At 49.3% G+C, this 19,306-nt stretch overlaps 1 protein-coding gene across 19 annotated transcripts; it reads left to right on the forward strand.

The window, feature by feature from the left end:
• The first annotated feature begins 169 nt into the window (after window positions 1–169).
• On the forward strand, window positions 170–19,239 carry PGAP2 (post-GPI attachment to proteins 2). 19 transcript variants are annotated; one of them, XM_081154815.1, is made up of 9 exons: window positions 208–281; window positions 4,702–4,865; window positions 6,417–6,437; window positions 9,236–9,410; window positions 13,257–13,440; window positions 16,878–17,130; window positions 17,270–17,376; window positions 17,993–18,101; window positions 18,283–19,231. In XM_081154815.1, the coding sequence occupies exons 2-9, from the start codon at window positions 4,769–4,771 to the stop codon at window positions 18,411–18,413; spliced, it is 1,077 nt and encodes a 358-aa protein (XP_081010941.1). In that variant the 5' UTR covers window positions 208–281; window positions 4,702–4,768; the 3' UTR covers window positions 18,414–19,231. The 19 variants fall into 19 exon arrangements, with proteins under 19 accessions (XP_081010932.1, XP_081010942.1, XP_081010930.1 ...); XM_081154816.1 differs by lacking the exon at window positions 4,702–4,865 and having other exon boundaries at window positions 176–281; window positions 17,270–17,364; window positions 18,283–19,239; XM_081154804.1 differs by lacking the exon at window positions 4,702–4,865 and having other exon boundaries at window positions 176–281.
• Window positions 19,240–19,306: the final 67 nt, after the last annotated feature.

Consider the following 19,306-nt stretch of genomic DNA (forward strand, 5'->3'; position numbering starts at 1 on the left):
GGGGAGGAAGAGGAGGGACATAAGGAAATTCGGGGGAGGAAAGGGGAGGGGTGGTGGAAGGGACTTGGAGTCCCGCCTCTCGCCGCCGCCGCGGTTGGCTGGGAGGGAGTCGTGAGGTCACACAGGCCCCTAGAAGTGGGCTGGTGAGTGGCTACATTGGACGCGGCGTGAGAGAAGAATGGTGACGCAACACAGAGACTCCACCCCCTCGCTTGGAGCGGAGAGACCCTGGCTGCCGAAGCTCGGGCCAATCAGAGGGAAGAAGGCTCCAGGATGGCTTGGTAACTATTCTGCCCACACCTTGCCCCCAGTATGTGGGCGGTGTAGGGAAGACTTACCTGTGGTCCTCCCCTCATTTCCTGGCCAGACCGCGTGCGGAGCTGGAGGACCCTCCTGGGAGGTCCGATTGTCCAAGTAGCTTTCCTGCAGCTGCTGGGAGGTTTCAAAACTTGGCCTCCTGTCGCCTGACCCGCGCCAGCTCCCGCACAACCTTTCCCTCTCTGAATCCCTAGCATAGAAATGAGTATCAGAGATGTCCTAGGGAGAGGCTCAAGCATAGGACTGCTTTCCCACGTGTCCTTTAGGAACCCCCAGTTATTCCTAAAGCTCTAGATCAAATATTCTTGCATTCCCCGGGATACACTTGCTGATCTCTGTCAGCAAGTTGGGTTAATGCTCCGGCAGGCTCTGTCACATTGTATCCTATTACTTTCCTGCCTTCTGTGCCTAGGCTCTTGGAGGTCAGAGCTGCATTTTCTTCATCTTGGTGTTAAGAAAACAAAGTTCAACCAATTAAATCTGGAGATCTAATTTACTTTATAAAGCGGTTTATGAATTGGGGAGCATCCCCATCTAGCAACCAGAAGGGCGCTCTGAGGGATTGTACAAAATGGAAGGATTTTATAGGAAGAAGGGTGGGTTCAGGGAACTGTTAGCAAAAGACATCCTTTCTTTGGGGGAGGAGAAGGGAAAGATTTTTTATCATGTAATTACTTCTTTCTATGGAGGCTAAAGAGGGCCTATGTGACAGATTACCTTACTTGTGCTTGACCAGAAAGTTTCATACTGGTTGGTTAAGATTATGTTTCTGGGCCCAGCTGGGTGTGGCTCAGCGGTTGAGCATCTACCTAGGATCCAGGAGATCTGGGTTTGGTTCCAGTTAGAGCACATGCCCGGGTTTTGGACTCGATCCCCACTCAGAGGCGCTCAGGAGGCAGCCGATCAATGACTCTCATCATTGATGCTTCTCTTTCTCTCCCTCTCCCTTCCTTTCTCTGAAATCAATAAAGATATATATATATAAAAGGTGATGTTTCTGAGAGAGGTTGGAAGTGCAATTAGGTCAGGTAATCTAGGTTTGGTATCATGAACTTTGGGCATGCGTGATGCCATATTGGGCCTATGGCTTTTTTTTTCTTTAACATTGGTGCTCCTTTCCCCCAGGCCTAGCCTGGAGCAGAAGCCTGACATTACAGAGGGAGAGTTGAACATGTTCTAGAAACTAGACCTAGTGACTGAGAGCCCCACACAGAATAGCAGGGACTGTGCTCAGAAAGCCTATTAGGATTACTGCTCCACCACCACCTCTCCCTGGAGCATCAATGCAAAATTGAAATAGGCTGTGCCCAAAAGTAGGTGAATTTAAATCCCTGTGGGTTTTCAGTGGTAGCAAGGGATTAGAGATAATTGATTCATTTGTCAAAAACTGGAGTGTCATAAAGATGAAATAAGATAATGGATAGGAACCCTAGCCTGTTAGCTCAGTTGGTTAGAGCATCATCCCGATACTCCTAGACTGCCTGTTGCATCTCCTGTCAGGGCACATGCAAGAAGCAACCAATGAATGCATCAATAGGCGGAACAACATATTGATGTTTCTCTTTTTCCTCTCTCTCTCTCTCTCTCTCTCTCTCTCTCTCTCTCTGTGTCTCTCTCTTCCCTCCTCCCTCTCTCCCTCTTCCCCTCTCTCTAAAAAATCAATCAATAAATAAAAATTTTAAAAGACAATGGATAGGAGAAACCTGGTACATTGTAGGTACTCAGTAGATGCTTGAAGGAAGAAAATAAGTAAATATGGAGAGGGTAAAATAGTAAAACTAGTTTAAACAGCTGATTCTAGCCTCCTTTCCCCAACTCCCCCATCCAAACATCCCTCCTTGCCCTCCACCCTCCCTTACCTATGCTCTACATCAGAAAGTCATTAATTCTCCCTGGATAGTTACAGTGGCTTCCTCATTGCCCTCCTGAACCATTGATTTCTCACCGTCCAATCTTCAAACCCAACTAAATCTTTCCTCTACTTGTTGTTATTATTTTTAATCCTCACCCGAGGATATTTTTTCATTGCTTTTCAGAGAGAGAGGAAGGGAGAAAGAGAGAAACATTAATGTGAGAGAGACACATCGACTTGCTGTCTCACGCACATGCCCTGACTGGGGCTGGGAATTGAGCCAGCAACTCAGGCATGTGCTTTTGGCAAGAATCGAACCAGGGACCCTTAAGTCTGAGGGATGATGCTCTAACCACTGAGCCGAACCAGCCAGGGCCATGGTGATTTTTAAGTAGAACTCTTGTTAGGTACTCTGTAGGCATGTGGCCCACAAGCTTATCATTCTCAGGGACTTCTGCTCAGGGAAGGACTCCTTTGTGAGCCAGGGCTTCCTGAGCCCACATACTCTTATTCTGCCTAACTCTCATAGCACCCCTTCAGTTACCATCCTCTTCCTTCTTTCACTTCTAAAGACATAGAGTTTGGTGCATATTCACAAAAACTTGCTGAGCCAAGCCCTGTCTTGGCAGCAGGAGCCCAGAGATGTCCGCAGCTCAACACTGCCCTGGTCAAGAGAGACAAAGCCAAGAAAAGTCTAGCTCTGCCATGGGAGCCCCAGTCTCTCACACACATGCCCTGAGAACTCACCCTATGCAGCTATGACTGGTGCTTAGCGAGGAGCCAGACCACAGAATCATGGGAGGGCAAGAAACTTCCTTCCAGAGGGATGGTTCTAGATTTCTTATGCATTGGAAAGAGCTGCAGAGTTGGAGTCAAACAGCTAAGTTCATGTGCCAGATCTGCTACTTTTTAGACCTTGCACAAATTAATTAGTTGTTCTGTGCCTCAGTTTTCTTGTCTATAAAAGAGGCACAGTAATTCCTATTTTGTAAGGTGGTTGTGAAGGTCAAGTAAGACAATGGAATTTGCAAAGGACTGAACTGGGCACATGTTTGGCACTTAGAAGCACTAAGTAAATACTGTTTTCCTTCCTCTTTTCCTATAACTTGATAGTGAAAGGTGATGCTTGTAAATAGCATATAATTATGTTTTTAGCTAGCGCACTTAGTTGTTTCCATTTAATGATTTTACTGGTCTATTCAGGATTTTATCTAATATTTTATACTTTCTATTTGTCCTTCCAGTTCTGTTTCTGTCTCTCCTTTATTCTTTTTTTTTTTTTTTTTGTAGTAATAACTGCCACTTACTGAGGCCCAGTTCTTTGCCAGATTTTTAAAAAAATTGAGATATAATTCACATGGGAAATTATCTAATTCACATATAATTCAAATTCACCCATTTAAAATGTACAATCCAGAGGTTTTTGGTATATTCATAAGGTTGTGCAGCCATCACCACTATCTAATTCCAGAACATTTTTGTAACCCCAAATAGAAACCCCAGACACATGCTCTGGCTGGGTAGCTCAGTTGGTTAGAGCATTGTCCCAATATGCCAGGGTTTTGGGTTCTGTCCCTGGTCAGGGAACATACAAGAATCAACCATTGAATGCATAAATAAGTGGAACAACAAATCAATGTTTCTCTCTCTCTCTCTCTCTCTCTGTCTCTCTCTCAAAATCAGATCAATCAATAAATAAAAGAAAAGAAACCCCAGACCCATTAGCAGTCATTCTCCATCTCTCCCTCCCCTAGCCCCTGGCAACTACTAATCTACTTCATTTCAATGGATTTGCCTGTTCTGGACCCTTCATATAAGTGGAGTTATATAATATGCAGCCTTTGTGTCTGACTTCTTTTACTTAGCAAAATGTTTTCAAGGTTCATCCGTGTTATAGCATGGATCAGTACCTCATTTCTTTTTATGCTCAAATAATATTCCATTTTATGGATATATCATATTTTGTTTATACATTCATGAGTTGAATGACATTTGAGTTGTTTCCACCTTGTAGCTACTAAGAATGATACTGCTATGAACATTCATGTACAGATTATATATGGACATAGGTTTTCAGTTCTCATGTGTTTATACTTTTATGCCTGGGAGTAGATTGTGGGTTCATCTGGTAACTATGTTTAACATTTTGAGAAACTGTCAAACTGTTTTACAAAGTGACTGTACCATTTTACATTCCCACCAGCATTATATGAGGGTTCCAATTTCTCCACGTCACTGCCAACACTTGTTACTTTCCTTCTGTAAAAAACTTATAACCATCTTAAGGGGTGTGAAGTGTCATCTCATTGTCATTTTTATATACATTTCCCTAATGACTAATGATGATGACCATCTTTTCATGTGCTTGTTGGCCATTTAAATCTCCTTTCCTGTATTTCTCTGGATTATTTTGTTTTCCATCCTGTGCCAATTTGGAAATTAACTTCTCTTTATTATTTTATTGGTCTCCTAGAAATTACCACATGCATTTCTAAATTTCCAAAGTATCATGCTAATCACTACCTTTACAGGAAGAGTAGAGTTTGCTGAAATGGAGGAAAAGAAGCATTCCAAGCCAGATGAACAGGGAGAATAAAGATGTGGGACCAGGAAAGAGCTCAAGACAGGGAACAAGGGCCAGAAGCAGGAATCTGTGGGTTGGAGCTAAACAAAGAGGATGATGCGAAGCCTGAAGGTAGAAAACCTAAATCCAGTTTTTGGAACTAAAGCGAAGTGGTTCTTTCAGTAAAGTTTTATTAATTGTTCACTTCCCTTGGGACCTTAAAGGACAGGGTGGGAAGAATTCAAAGTCAAGAAAAGTAGTTTTTAGAATAAGACACCTTCCCTCCAGACTTTGAGCCCTCAGGAGTGGGACTGAGATACCTCCTGGTTCCCCACCATTGCCCAGCCCAGGGCTTCCCACAGAGAGGGCCTAGACTGAGTGAATGTATAAGAGTGAATGCATGAAATAAGCTCTTGCAAGTTAATAAAAATTGGAACCTCTGTTTCCCCATCTGCAAAATGGTGATTTATTTATTTATTTATTTATTTATTTATTTATTTATTACTGCAATACCTAGGTCAATGCGTGGAATGGACGGATTGTTCCCTGCTCCAAAAATCCATTTAAAATATTGTCCTAAGATAGAGGACATATTAGATAGTGGACTGATAAGAACAGATACTACACTCGATCTTGGCCAAAAGGCCAAGAAGAGATGCAAAGTAATTTTATAGCTACCTTGTGGGATTAACAGTATATGGTGATTACAGTCACGTGCCAGACTCACATCCTGATTCTGACATTTACTTGCTGCATGAGTAGGTAACTTACCTTCTGTTTTCCATTGATAAAATGGGTATATTAATAGTATCTATCTCATAGAGTTTTTATGAGGGTTAAATAGGATAACATAAAAAGTAGAGAAGTGCCTGGGACACAGGGCGCTCAGAATGTGCTGATTATTACTGTGGAGATTTAAATGGGGGGAAATATGGCCCTGGCTAGGTAGCTCAGTTGGTTAGAGTATTGTCTCCATACATCAAGGTTGCAGGTTCCATCCCAGTCAGGGCACATACAAGAAGCAACCCATGAACACATAAATAAGCGGAACAACAAAAATCGATGTTCCTCTCTATCTAGAATCAATTTAAAAAATAAATGGGGGGGAAAGTGATGGTGGTGTCTAGCTCAGAGGCCCTCCAATGCCTGCAGGGGCTCTGACAAACAGGCATTGTGACTGCAGGAAGGATTACTGGTCCCTTCATCTTCTTTCCCTATGGGGGTAGGATGATCTTCGCAAAGGGAGCCAGGAGTGTCCCTCAGGTTCCTTTATGGGTCATTCCTGATGGGGAGGGAACCCTGGGGGCTGGTTTCTGGTGATCAACCCTTTCATAGTGGGGAGAGACCAGGGTTGGGGGCTGGAGATCCTCTCTCTGCTCTGTCCAATAGGACAGGGCGCCCTCTCCTGATCAAAGGCGGGAATAGTTCTGGCCCAGAGTTTCTGGGATGGGCCTCATTGGATCTCACTACCTATCTGGTGCTTGCTTCTCTCTTTGCTGAAACTCCCCAAATCGGTTCTGGGTAACAAGGTTTGGGGGAGGGGCTCTAAGGCTGGGGCAAAACTGGTTTAATGTTTGAGTGTTGAGGCTGGATAATTCGGCTAGAAGGGGGGAAGGAGAGACTGGGGCCAGGAAATAAGAGAATCTGGGGCCTTGCTGAATTAATTTTATGTTCTTTCAACAGGTGATGGAACACAGCAGAGAGGTAAGGTGACAAGGTGGCTTATCCAGCGGGTCAGATCCGGTGTAGAGGGCTCTTCCGGCTGTGTCCACGCATCCAGAATTAGTGGGACAGATGAGGGCTGGAGAGGCATGGCATGAGGGGACGCCAGACGAAGGGGGGGAGCGCAGGGCCAGGGTCTGCAGAAGCGGGGAGGAGCCAGCAGAGGATCTCGGCGCAGTTTCCTTCCCATGTTCCGCCCCAAGCGCGCCGGCCCCGCCCCCCACCGTTCCCACTCTCCTCCCCGTCTCTCCCCCTCCCCTCCCCGCCGCACCCCCTTGCGGGGCCTGGGTTACCCCCACTCCCCCGCCTCCTCCGAGTCCCCACATCCCCCGCTCCTGGCCTGCGCCAGCGCGGTCTCCTCTCAGCCGCAGCCTGGGTGAGTATGGCGGTGGGTGTGCTGGACCGCCGGGCAGCCCCGCTTGGGAGAGCTCGGCCACGTGGTCCAGCCTCCGCAGGGCCCAGTGCCTAACTCTGGGAGTCTTGGTCCCTACCCGGGAATTGCTGCTGTCCCGACTTTCGGAGCTGATCCCTTTTTCCCTCGGTGTGCAGAGGCTGAGCTTGCTCTTAACTCCGCCGGGACTCGTGCTCTGCGTTCCTCCTTAGGTGCCTGGAAATGCAGGGGACAGGGGTGGGCTTGGAATCCAATAGATTCGTTTCAAATCTCAGCTGTCAGTTATTAGCATGTGACCATGAGCAAATGTTTTTAACTTCCCTGAGCCTCAGTTTGTGGATTCGGTCTGGAAGCTGAGAAGATCTTTAGGGATCTTTGGAGATAAGGTAGGGTAACTCCTAGGAAAGCAGTTTTCAACTAAGTAATACCTATGAGGAAGTTAGAGCTGACTAGGGCTGAACACCTGCCCTTCAGGTAGTGAGTTCCCTGTTCTGAGGCCTGAAGGAGTTGAATGACTAAGTTGGAATGGTCTTACCTAAAACACAAAATCAACAACTGTGTTGAACAACTGTGGAAACGAGCCCAGAGTGGTTAGGTGACCTGCCCAAGGTCACACAGCTAAAAGGGAAGCCAGGCATATCTAGAAGAAGTGAAACAGTCTGTTTGTTGAATCTCCTTACCACCCCCCTGCCTTGGGCAGTAACTATACATTCCTGGAGGACCTGGTGTTCAGTTTGGGGAACCCATTGGTTCCTCAAGGATCTACAGCAGCTGGCTTCAGGGAGGGATTTTGAGAGGAGGGACTAATACTGCTACAACCACAGAATCTGGGTTTGGTCTGGGTGGGGAAGGTGTTCCCCTTCTAGGGCCTTGCCCTCAGATGGACTCAGTCCATCTGAGAATGATCCAAGGAATGTGTTTGATTGGGGAGGCTCACCAGCGCCACTTCCAACTCCCCTCCAAAACCCTTGGCCCCTAAAGGAAGAAAGGAGCTTGAGCAATTGGGCAGGCTGCCTGACAGGGCCTGGCAGAGAGGTGGGCGGGAGAAGATAGATGAGAATACAGAGGCATATTTTCCAGGCTTGTTCCGGAATGCTAGGAGGCCAGCCTATGGCAGTCAGTTTCTTCTGGAGGGTGGGGCTAGAAGGGAGAGTCCTGAGGGTGGGGCCCAGAAGAGTTGGGACTTCATCTGGTGAGGCCCTTGAGTCCAGAAGAGTGAGTTCTTTATATATCTGGAACCAGCCCTAGTTTGGCAACAAGAGGCCTAAATTCTGAGGATGGCTTTCCCTCGAGCCATATGGCTTTGAGGAAGGGCCTTCTTCTCTCTGTCTTGGTTTCTCTGTCTTTACAATGGGAACAGGGATGACTGACTAATCTATATAGGATTTGGTTTTTACCTTGCTCCCTCCTGTAGACAGGTACCCCTTTTCCCTCCCCGCCTAATCTGACCTAATCTGATCTTTCTGCCCAGATCTCTGGCCCACCAAGATAGGGGTCAAGGAAGGCCAGAGTTGTAGTTTGTGACCCTGTGACCCTGAGCAGGTTCCTGTCCCTCTCTTGGTCTCAACTTCTCTTTCTATACAGAGGGGCTGCTGAGCTAGGATTGCTGATGTATATTCAATTATTATAGTTCCTGACCTTAGATACCCTCATCTGAGTAGGGAGCCCTTACCTACTCTCCAGAGGGGGTGGACAGGCCCCTGGGCACTGGGAAGCTTCCAGAAGCTGACTAGGCAGCTTTCTCCAGTAAACAGCAAGCCCAGGCCAGCTCCAGGCCTGATTCTGCAAAGTCTTTCACCCTCAGAGCATGTGAGGCAGCAGCTGGGGACAAGCAGGGAGTCGAGGTTCTGTTGGTTTCCATGGAGTCCTTGCTGCTGTGGACTGTGGTGCAGGCACACCGAGCACACAGAACCTGAGAAGGGACTGAAGGTGCAGAGGGGCCGTCGGCCAGTGAATAAAGCAGTGAGAGCTGATATGAGGCCCTGAAGCCTGAAGGCTCAAGGACCTGGGGAAGAGATGGACCTTTCTGTCTACCAGGAGGCTTTAGGATTGGTTCCTGAAATAACAGAGACTAGTTAAACCAGTTCCTGTAGTCCTAGGCCTGTGAAGCCAGGAATAGGGAAGAGGAGGTCTCCCAATCTATTCAAGCTTCATTGCAGCACAGGTTTGGTTCATTGCTTCCTCTGAAATTGAGGGTGAATGTTCTCATGGGATTCTAAGTTAGTCTTCCTGATCCAGGGCAGGAGCTGTCCAAGCTTAGGGGCTAGGTGGCTTCCTTCTTGGACTCCCCAGCCCATAGCTCAGTCTGAGGACTGAGCACAAGAGCGGACTTCACCAGAGTCCCAGCCTTGCCGCCTTGGACCCTGACAGCACGCCACTCCAACCCCAGGTCTGACAAGATGTACCAGGTCCCACTGCCACTGGACCGGGATGGGACCTTGTTCCGGCTCCGCCTCACCATGGTGGCCCTGGTCACAGTCTGCTGCCCACTTGTCGCCTTCCTCTTCTGCATCCTCTGGTCCCTGCTCTTCCACTTCAAGGAGACTACGGCTACACACTGTGGGGTAGGGATTGGGGGGCACTGATACCTCATATTCACACCCAATTGGATCTATTTTGGATCCTGGTTCTTTTGTAATGGGATTACCAGTGGGATCCATCAAACATACTGGGCTGCTGGGGGGATGCCTGCAAATTGAGCCCATAAGGATTCATCTCCCTCTTACTTTCCATGGAGCTTGTTGGGGGCTGGGAGCTGGGGTCTGAAGTTGGGCAGCCCCAGAGCCCAATCCTTCATAGAGGGGCAGATTCAGGAGACCTAGGGTTTTCCGGGGGATGGAGAGAGAAGAGGACTGGGCCAGAGAGCATTTGTGCTGTGGGCTTGTGCCTGTCTCTGTGGGAATGTGATGATGTATATGTGTGTGTAACTGTAAAGGACATGGCCTTGAGTGGGGTATGTGTGTGAGAGAGACTGTATTTGTGCCTGTCTGGATGGGGATCTGATGATGAGTGTGTATTCTGGGGTAGGTCCCATGCCCTCTGAGGTTCCATAGGTGGCCATGTACCCTCTGGACACTGATATGGGGCACTGGGCCAGGAAGAAAGATGTGAGGGTTCTTTCTCTGTAGGATATTAAAGTGGGTGAGACCTGTGTTGATCTCTGTTATACTCCTAATTTTTCTCCTGACTCTGTCTGTATATTACCTGAGACAGCGATACTGAGCCTCAGTTTCCCCATGTCTAAAACGGGGTTCAACATTCTTGTCCTCTCCTCCTCAGGGCTAGTGTAGAGCTCCAGGTAGAGGACAGGAAGGTGGTTTGGGAAATGCGAAGGGTGAGGAGCAGAAGGAAGAGGAGGGAAGGGAAGTTGTCAGGGTGGAAGACAGAGCAGGAGAGGAATTTACCCAGGTGCTCTAGGTAGGAAAGAGGCAGGGCCTGAACATGGACTTTGCATTAGCCTCAGAGAGAGCTCTGAAGACCCCCTATAAAGAGCATTTGCTCCAGAAAAGGGGCTGTGCCTCACAGTGGAGTCTGGCTGGGGATAGGGGTGGATTACTTCTGTTGTTCATAGGACTTGAAGTTTTCCCTCTTGATTTGTCAGTGGCTAATCATGGGCCTTGAGCTGTGGGCAGCCAGTCTGATGAAACCCAGACTGGGAGCTATCAGAAAGAACTGGGAGCTAGAAGAAAGAGGGTGACCAGGTGGTCTAAGGGGGAGGATTAAAAAGGATCCATGACCTAGTTCTCACCTTAGATAATACATCAAATGTTTCTATTCTGGCCAACTCCTCTTCATCCTGCAACACCCTGCTAAGGTGTCTGCTCCTTCAAAAAGCTTTCTTCAGCTTCCTTGGGGCAGACTTAATTGCTCCCTCCTCTGGGTACCCAAAGTACCCTGTGTTCTCTCTCACACAATTCTATCACCTTATATTTGTGTGTCTTCCCCACCAGACTGGGAGCTCCTTGAAGGTGAGCACTACACCTGAATCAGTTTTTGTTGAATAGGTGAATAGGAACCCCCAGCCCAGTGCTTTGGGAAAAGGAAGGCATGGTATATATAATGCAGTCATAGTCCATAGAGCAAATCATATTTGTGCAGCATAGGGAGTTAAATGTGGGCTGTTTGCTCTGCCCCTCATGGCTGGCTCCAAGGGCTAATAGGGTCAATAACCTCGGCATACCTGGCATATCTGTGACCTATTCTTGGCATACTGGTTCTGTAGCTAAGGTATAGGTTGTTATAGGAGGGGTACTTGGCCCCTCTGGGCAGAACTGGACCTAGTGACCCTGGGTGTATTTTGTCCTTGTCCCTGGGACTACCATGTTGGATCCCCCTGGGGATTTTTGTATATGCCCTGAATTTTTCACCCTGAAGTTCCCAGGAATGGCCAACCCTAGGAATAAAAGAAGTAACCTTAGTTTAACATATCTATAATTAGGTGACTTTACCTCTGCTTGCACATCCCCAGTGATGGGAGTTTTCTTCCTCCCCAAAAGAAAGAGGCTTAGTAGCTAACAATTAGCAAGCTGTTTCTTATAGTGAGCATGCACTCTCTTCCTGGTGAATCTCTGCCTTGGGAGCCTTAGAGCTACTCTTTCCTCCTGGTTTACAGCCAGCTCTGCAGAGATAGGAATCCCTGAGCCTACTCTTAGGTGGCATAGCTCTAGTTCCTTCAGGCACTGTTGGTCACTGTTCTCTCCATGCTATGCCTTGATTTAGGCCTGGGCAGTACAGGCAAAAGCAGGACTATTCCTTTCCTATTACAGGCTGTTACGCCTCTGTTAACACAGCCTGAGCTGCCATTAGCTGTTTTTGCATAGGTCCAGGCTGGACACTAATAGCTCATATTCAGGCCTGTCTAGATTTCTTTTGGATCATGAATCTTGTCCTAAGATTAGCTAGCTCTCCAGTGGGGCGCAATAACATACTCAGTCCTACTCCAACAAAAAGGGGCAAAATCCTGTTCGGTTTTCTACTTTTCCCTTTCTAGAAAGCTGCCTGTATCCCTGGACACAACTCAGAAAGGTCCCCACCCCCATCCCTGGCAAGGAAGCTGTTGTGTGCTGACCTTAGCCACTATCACTTTTTACCTTTGCAGAGTGTTCCAGAATTTATAATGTGGCCTTTTTGGTTGTAGGAAGGCTGTCTGCCTGGGCAGGGGTGGAGATCTGGGTACTCTGTGGGCGGGAGGGCAGGCCCTGGGGAGCTGGGGGTGGGATCCTCTAGTCTTAGAATAGCCTCAGTCTGGATTGAGCCTCAACCCAAGCCCCGGATCCTTCAGCATCCAGTGTGAGTGTTGCTCAGTGTGCCACCCCCCTACCCTAACCCCTCCTCTGTCCCATTCCCAGACGCAGACTGAGCTGGACTGGTGGACTGGGGTTCCCTAATGGAGGGAGGTATGAGTCCCAAGGGGAGATTTGATCCTGGGCGTTTTAATACAAAGTCATCTTCATCTGAGCCCCCCAGAAAGAAGCCCAGCCTGAGGGGTCGTGGTGGTCAGGACAGTAGGGGGTGGAAAGGGAGTTCTTTGCCTAGAGGGAGAAGGGAGCAGAAGAAGCCCAGCTCCCTGGGTCCAGGTCTGTCTGTCCTGGGTCTGGCCCAGCACAGCAGGCTCAAGCTGAGTGAAGAAGGTTCCCATGATCTTCAGATTCCTGTAAACCTTGGCTTGGGTGACATGGTCCTCTTAGAAAGGAGATAAGAGTTCTGGGCCTCACAGGGCCCTGGTATCTTGGGATCAGGATATACTGCTGGCCTGAGGCTTGGATCATTCTGAGCCTGGGGGTGGGATGGTTGCCAGCCTGTGGACCCATTGAAGTAGGTTCTGGGGCACACCCACTGTTCCTAGTTGAACATGGGTAAAGAGCAGGAATGTGGTCAGACAGGGTCAGTGGGAAGGCTTGGGCCAGTCTGAGCTAGGGTCCTTTGTCTCGAATCCTTGACCTGAAGAAAGCCTTGAATGGAGCCTTAAGCTGTCAGGTGGCAAGTGACCTTAGTCCTAATGATTGATCCTGGCATAGTTCTGGGCCTCAGTCTCCCCTTCTGTGGAATGGGAATAATAACCATTCCACCTCTGACCCTTCTCCTGAGTGGGTATGAGGGTAGTGAGAATGAGGTGGGCCTTCAGGGCTTTCATGTCCAGGCCACTAGGAGCCTCTATTTTCCAGACTCTTCAAGAGATAGCTGTATAGGACCATTTGCCAAGGGGATTCCTAAGAGCTGACCCTGCCTATCTCTGCTGCTCTTGCCCATTTCCCTCTGCACCTCCTTCTCTTCTGCACTATTTTCCTTTCTCCCTTATGATCCTTCTACTCTGGCTCTTTTCTATACCCCGAGTAGCTCTGGAAAAGGCCCCACTTTCCCAGACCCAGGTATCCTGCCAGGCCCTACGTTGTGTCCCTTGCCCTGCCTAGGCACCACTTCTACAGGATGTTCTCTGCGGCCTCCCAGCCCTTGGACCCTGATGGGACCATCTTCCGGCTTCGCTTCACAGCCATGCTCTGGTGGCTCATCACTTTCCCCGTGTTCGGCTTCTTCTTCTGCATCATCTGGTCCCTGGTGTTCCACTTTGAGTACACGGTGGCCACTGACTGTGGGGTGAGTGCCAGGCCCCCCAGCACCTGGGTCAGGGTGATGTTGGGAGATGGACATAAGGGCAAAATCAGAGAGTAGGAGAGAAGGTGGAGGGTTAGAGAGAGGGGAGAGGGATAAAAGAATGGTGGGGGGGCAAGTCAGAGTTAGGGGGAATTTGGGGGGAGAGGCTCAGAGAGTAGACTCAGTCCTCCAAGAGTAGAAGAGGATTATAGGGAGTGCAAGGGAGCAAAGGGGAGAGGGCGGAGGGAAGGGTGTGGGACTAGGTAAGAGAGAGCATGAGAGGGAGAAAGAGGTTGAAGAAAGACCAGACTGGAAGGGAAGCCAGGACTGAGGAGGTAAGGTGAGGCCAGGAACTAGGAGAAGTAACGGATAGCTGACCTAAAAGGAACCCCAGCCCTGCTCTGGGATTTTCTAGCTTGGTTTCTGTCTCTGGCCTCCCTCTGTCCACTCAGGGCTCTGCCAGCTAGAAACCTAGATGGACTTCCTACCTCCAAGAGCAGTCCACCAGACCTTTGCTGAGGACCCAGGAGTAGAGGGTCCGTGCCAGGAGCATTGAATTGAACATGGACTTGCCCTTAGCATCTCATTCATACAAGAGATAGTCCTAGACCCAGACAGTCACCACACAATGAGACAGGACTCCTACTGTAATAAAAGGGAGGACGGATAGGCCCAGAGGAAGCACATAGCCCAGGTTGGACATTGGGGAAGACTTCCTTCCTTGAGGGGGCATTGTTGCTGTGGGGTAAGAAGAATCTTTGGGGGAGGGAGAGGCTGACAACTTCTGATTTTATCCAGAAGGCAATGGGAAGCTTTGGAAAGATTTTAAGAAGGAAAGGGACATGATCACATTTGTGGTTTAGAAAACCAATTTGCCTCCTGAAAAGAGGAGGGCAGGGGACAAGAGTAGGGAGACCAGTGAGGAGCTAGTACAATAGCTCATGCTACTGGGGAGAACAGAGTTAATATGAGGATTGTAAAGATAAACAGGAGGGAATGGAGTCCAGAGAATAGAAAGTGGAAATGACAGGAGTGGGAGTTTTTGACAGGTTAGCAAGGGGCAGGGAGCAGTGAGGTAGATAGAAAACTCATCCATAATTTCAGGGAACTTTTATCTGAGGCCAAAAGAATGAATTTCTAATGGTGAAAACTGAGGTGCCATGATAGGGAATATTTTGGGCCCCCTCCTTTTATATCATGTGAATTTCTGTTCTGTTGCCCTGCCACAGATCCACTGAGCCATGTTCTCCAGGCCAAAGGATTTCTATTTTTGGGGAAAGGGGTTATGTTCCCATCTCTCAGTACCCTTAGCTCTGGTGAAGTTTGAGGTGAACTGTGTACCTGGTTTCTGATAGCTCCTGATGTTGCTTGTTGCTGGCATAGTTGGTGAGTGGGGAACTTGTGTGCTTGGAATGGGTGTGTGTGTGAGTATCTGTAACTGATTGTGTGTGTGTGATGAGAGAGGCATTCCCTGCTCTTAGAACTCTGCCCTCACCCCTAATCTGGGTGGAGTTTGTGAAGACAGGAGTAGCAGCCACAGGACCTAATTCTCTCTTTCTCTTGAGGCATCTCCCCAACTCTGTACCATCTCTACTCTACCTTTTCCCCATCATTGGTCAGGGATCTGGGCCCTTAAATACACTAGGCTCACCCATTCAAGCTTTAGAGGCTGGTCCCGTTCCCCTTAAATAGCTGAGATTGTGACAGGAGTTTTCAGAATGAATATTCTAGGAAGTGGAGGCAACACTCCCACTAACCCTCCTCAGAGGACCTACTCAGAGAGGCAGAAAAGTCAAGTAAGGAGGGTTGGAGGTCTCAGAAGTATCTGGTGAAGGATTCGCTCCTCTCCCTCATACATAGGCCATCCCACGTTCAACAGCCATCCTTTGTGCCCTCTACGTGCCAGATACTGCAGATGCTTTGCATACGTATATATTTAGTATTCACAATCACCCTGTAAGGTAGGTAGTGGTATCCTTGTTTTGTCAATGAGGAAATTGAAGCTCAGAAAGGTGAAGTGGCTTATTCAAGGTTACCCCATTAATAAAGGCAGAGCTGGGATACAGACCCAGGTTTGTGTATCTAAAACGTCCAGGCTGCCTCTTCACTGAATACTCAGAGTGAATATCTGAGCCTGGTCTCAAGCTATGGTATCTCAAGCCCTGGCCTTGAGAGCAGCACCCTCTCTCTGAGAGCTTTGCACTTAGTTTCCTCTGACAGTGCTGATGGGACTCCATCTCCTTTTCTGTGAAGGCTGTGAAGCCCCTGCTGGTGCTTCTCCAGACCCACCCCTGCCTTGTAAGCTACCTCCATCGTGCCTATCTGCCCAGCTACTTTGGATGCCCATTCAACATCCCCATTGGGAAAAAGGAAGGGGTCTTGCAGAACCTCCATCTCTAAAGACTGGCCCCACCATAATCACAGCAGGGTCATTCCCTCTCTGGGCTCTGGCACTGCTCTGGCCCTTGTTGGAAGTCTAAAAAAGTCCATGAAAAGTGTGGACAACAGACTGGTAGCTTCCACAGTCCTGGAATCTTTTAGAAATGCAGATTCTCAGATTCCAGACCTTCTGCACTCACACAATCCCCAGTGAGTTATATGCATATTAAAGTTTGAGAAGCAGCGCCAGGCCCTGGAGTCTAAGCGATCCTCCTCCTGGCTTTCTTATCCCCATGGAAACTACTGTTCACTCATCCCCCGCCCTCTCACCCTCCCATACAAGCAGCACAGCAATCCTTGAAGCTGTGTATTATCTCCTCCTTCCTCACTTGAAAGAATGATGTTACAATTCTTTAAGGGCGAGGAAACCCATTTTTTAGAAAGATAGATGGGAGAGATGTACAACAGGATGACTACCACAGGTTAGGAGCATCCACGCTCTTAAACATGATCAGAGTGGGGGTACCCTTCTGGCCCAGCTCCCGCAGGATCTCACAGTACCCTCTACCACCTTGGCACACCTTGCCCAGAAAAGCAAGTAGAACTGGGAGCAGTCAGAGGAACAGATCATTGGGCAGTGAATACAGCACTGCCCCAACAAGCTCAGATGGTCTCTGACTCATCCTTGTCGCGGGACTGAATCTGGGGCTCATTGAACCTCTCACGGAGCCTTCCACTACTGGCTCAGAGAGTCTCTGAACCTGTCTACCAGCTTTCCCAGCCATGTGTAGGTTCCATGTGTAGGGAGATGGAGGTGGTCACATATGCCCCTGCACAAACCACAGTCTGGCTGGGGAATGAGAACCAAGCACTTTGGGGAGCTGGGACCTGGAAGGGGGAGGTCTCAGAGGAGAGCTCTGTGGGTGCCTGAAGGAGGCCTTCCTGGAAGGGGAGGGGCTGGAACACAGCCTTCTGAGGGCCCGATTGATTAGATGGAGAGAGGATCTCCAGGTGGGTGGGCCTGGCAAGGGCCAGTGCCCAGATGGGTCACAACTCTCTAGGTGCCCAATTACCTGCCTTCGGTGAGCTCGGCCATCGGTGGGGAGGTGCCCCAGCGCTACGTGTGGCGCTTCTGCATCGGCCTGCACTCAGCGCCACGCTTCTTGGTGGCCTTCGCCTACTGGAACTACTACCTCAGCTGCACCTCCCCGTGTCCTAGATACCACCTGCTTTGCCGCCTCAACTTCAGCCTCAACATCATCGAGAACCTCGCGCTGCTAGTGCTCACCTATGTCTCCTCTTCCGAGGACTTCAGTGGGTGACTGGAGGAGGGAAGGAGAGTGGGAAAGGGTTCAGGGAGGGGATGCCCCTACCCCTTCCTTACTCTGACCTTCAATGTAGGGTTTGGGTGCTCCCTACAATGTGTGCTCCCAACTCTCTTCTCTCCCTTCAGCCATCCACGAAAATGCTTTCATTGTGTTCATCGCTGCATCCCTCAGTCACATGCTCCTCACCTGCATTATCTGGCGGCTGACCAAGAAGCACACAGTAAGTCAGGAGGTACGGTCTACCCCTAGGGTATACCTGGGGCTCCAGGCGGCCCAGAGGAAGATCAAGGAGACCTGTCCTCTGGATACGGTTAATGGTGAGGTGGGAACTGGAGTTCTAATTGGAACTTGGGCTGGGGTTGGGACTTGGGGACAAGGGGAGGGTGACTGATTGGTCAGAATCTAGGACTGTTTGGGTAGTATGGGAGACTGGAGAATAGAAGAGATGGAGGCTCCAAATGGAGGTAGAATGGGGCCAGCACCAGGCTGCAGTGGGTTAGGAAGATGTGTCAGGGTCTATGGTCTGTAATAACTCCATTTGCCCCCCACCACACATACACCTTTTTTCTTCCCACAGTATCTGAAAGTGTTGGGTTGTTTGGTTGACTCCAAATAACTTTCATATTCCATCCCCCTGAAGTGGGAGGGGCAGGGACACCACTGCTCCTTGGCCCCGTTATACCCCAAATGCAGGGATGTGAACATGCCCATAATTCCTGCTGCCCCTGCCCGTGCCGCCTTCCATGGCCAAGGGAGGGGAGACCCACTCTTAGGACTTGGGGCTAAGAGGGGAGGGCACCGACACACATCCAACAAGTTGCAAAGTGATCAGACAGCCCATCCCGTAGGATCAGAAGTCCTACAGCTGGAAACAGCGGCTCTTCATCATCAACTTCGTCTCCTTCTTCACGGCGCTGGCTGTCTACTTTCGGCACAACCTGTATTGTGAGGCTGGAGGTGAGGCCAGGCTAGGATCCGTAGATGGTCAGTGACGACAGCACAGTGTGTTTTCTATAGTGTGCAATATGGCAGTGTGTTCCCTGTGTAGTGATGTGGTGGTGATTTATCAAGGGGCCCCACGGCAGGGGAGGGTGTGTGCAGGAGGCTCACCATGCCCTTCCTTGTCTCCTCACAACAGTGTACACCATCTTTGCCATCCTGGAGTACACTGTTGTCCTAACCAACATGGCATTCCACATGACAGCCTGCTGGGACTTTGGGAACAAGGAGCTTCTCATTACTTCCCAGCCTGAGGAAAAGCGATTCTAAACCCTTCTCTCCTGCTGGGGAGGGGCCCACTGCCCAGAAACTGGCCTTCCCTACTTTCTGTGTTCTCTGGGCCCTACTGAAGCTGGGGGAGGGGAGGAGAAAGGAGGCAGGGCACAAGACATGGCTTTACCCAGCCCTATCACATCTCCTTTTCCCCACCCCACATGAAGGCACAGGGACCTTCAAGCAGCATCACTCTTACGTGAGAGGCCCCAAGAAGCTGAGCTGGCAGGAGAGCTCCACCATCTGGTGCTAAAAAAAGTCCTGAGGTTCATAACCACCATCCGGTTCTTGGCCTTAACATAGCCACCTCTCGTTGAGGTCAGGGACCACTGAGCAGTGGCTGATACCTGAAAACCACAGTCATTCTCTTCACTTGGTCATTCACTTGACTAATGTGTCTAATAAATCTCCTCTGCACATCCAGGCCTGCGGCCACAGTTCCCTGCCAAGGCTGCCCGGATGGCCTAGTCCCGATGTCATCTCTGATGATGGGGGGTGGGCAGGCTGCATGATTTCCGAGGGCTCTGTCTGCCAGTCTGTGCTCTGTGCTTCTGATACCAGCTGGTGGAGGTGGTGGTCTGTACCTGAAGGCTGACCTGCTCCAGAAAAAGCACTGGCACAGCATAGATTTCCCTTCCCTTCTGAAATCTTGGGCTTACAGACTCTTCCTCCTTGGCAAAAGCATGGGGTGGAGGGGTCATAGGCACAGATTCCTACCCCCAAACTGCCCCCCCCACCTCCCTACTACCCCACGCCCTGAGCTCTTGATTGTACATTTATTTCAAAGGAAAATAAATTTTTTTTTTGGCCAATAGTCTGGGCTAGGCTTGCTTGTCTTGGGGCTCTTCTCTTTAATGGAACCAAGTGAGGGACAAGCTCTAGGATGGAGT

Source organism: Miniopterus schreibersii (assembly GCF_964146895.1).
Source record: "Miniopterus schreibersii genome assembly, chromosome: 12".
Lineage (NCBI taxonomy): Eukaryota > Metazoa > Chordata > Mammalia > Chiroptera > Miniopteridae > Miniopterus > Miniopterus schreibersii.

What these genes read in the sequence shown, in the direction of transcription:
- PGAP2 (XM_081154804.1), top strand. Translation starts at nt 179, where the DNA reads ATGGTGACGCAACACAGAGACTCCACCCCCTCGCTTGGAGCGGAGAGA. An exon ending in AGCACACAGTAAGTCAGGAG is followed by an intron (nt 17,377 to 17,992) that starts GTACGGTCTACC and finishes CCCATCCCGTAG; the next exon opens with GATCAGAAGTCCTACAGCTG. An exon ending in CCTGTATTGTGAGGCTGGAG is followed by an intron (nt 18,102 to 18,282) that starts GTGAGGCCAGGC and finishes TCCTCACAACAG; the next exon opens with TGTACACCATCTTTGCCATC.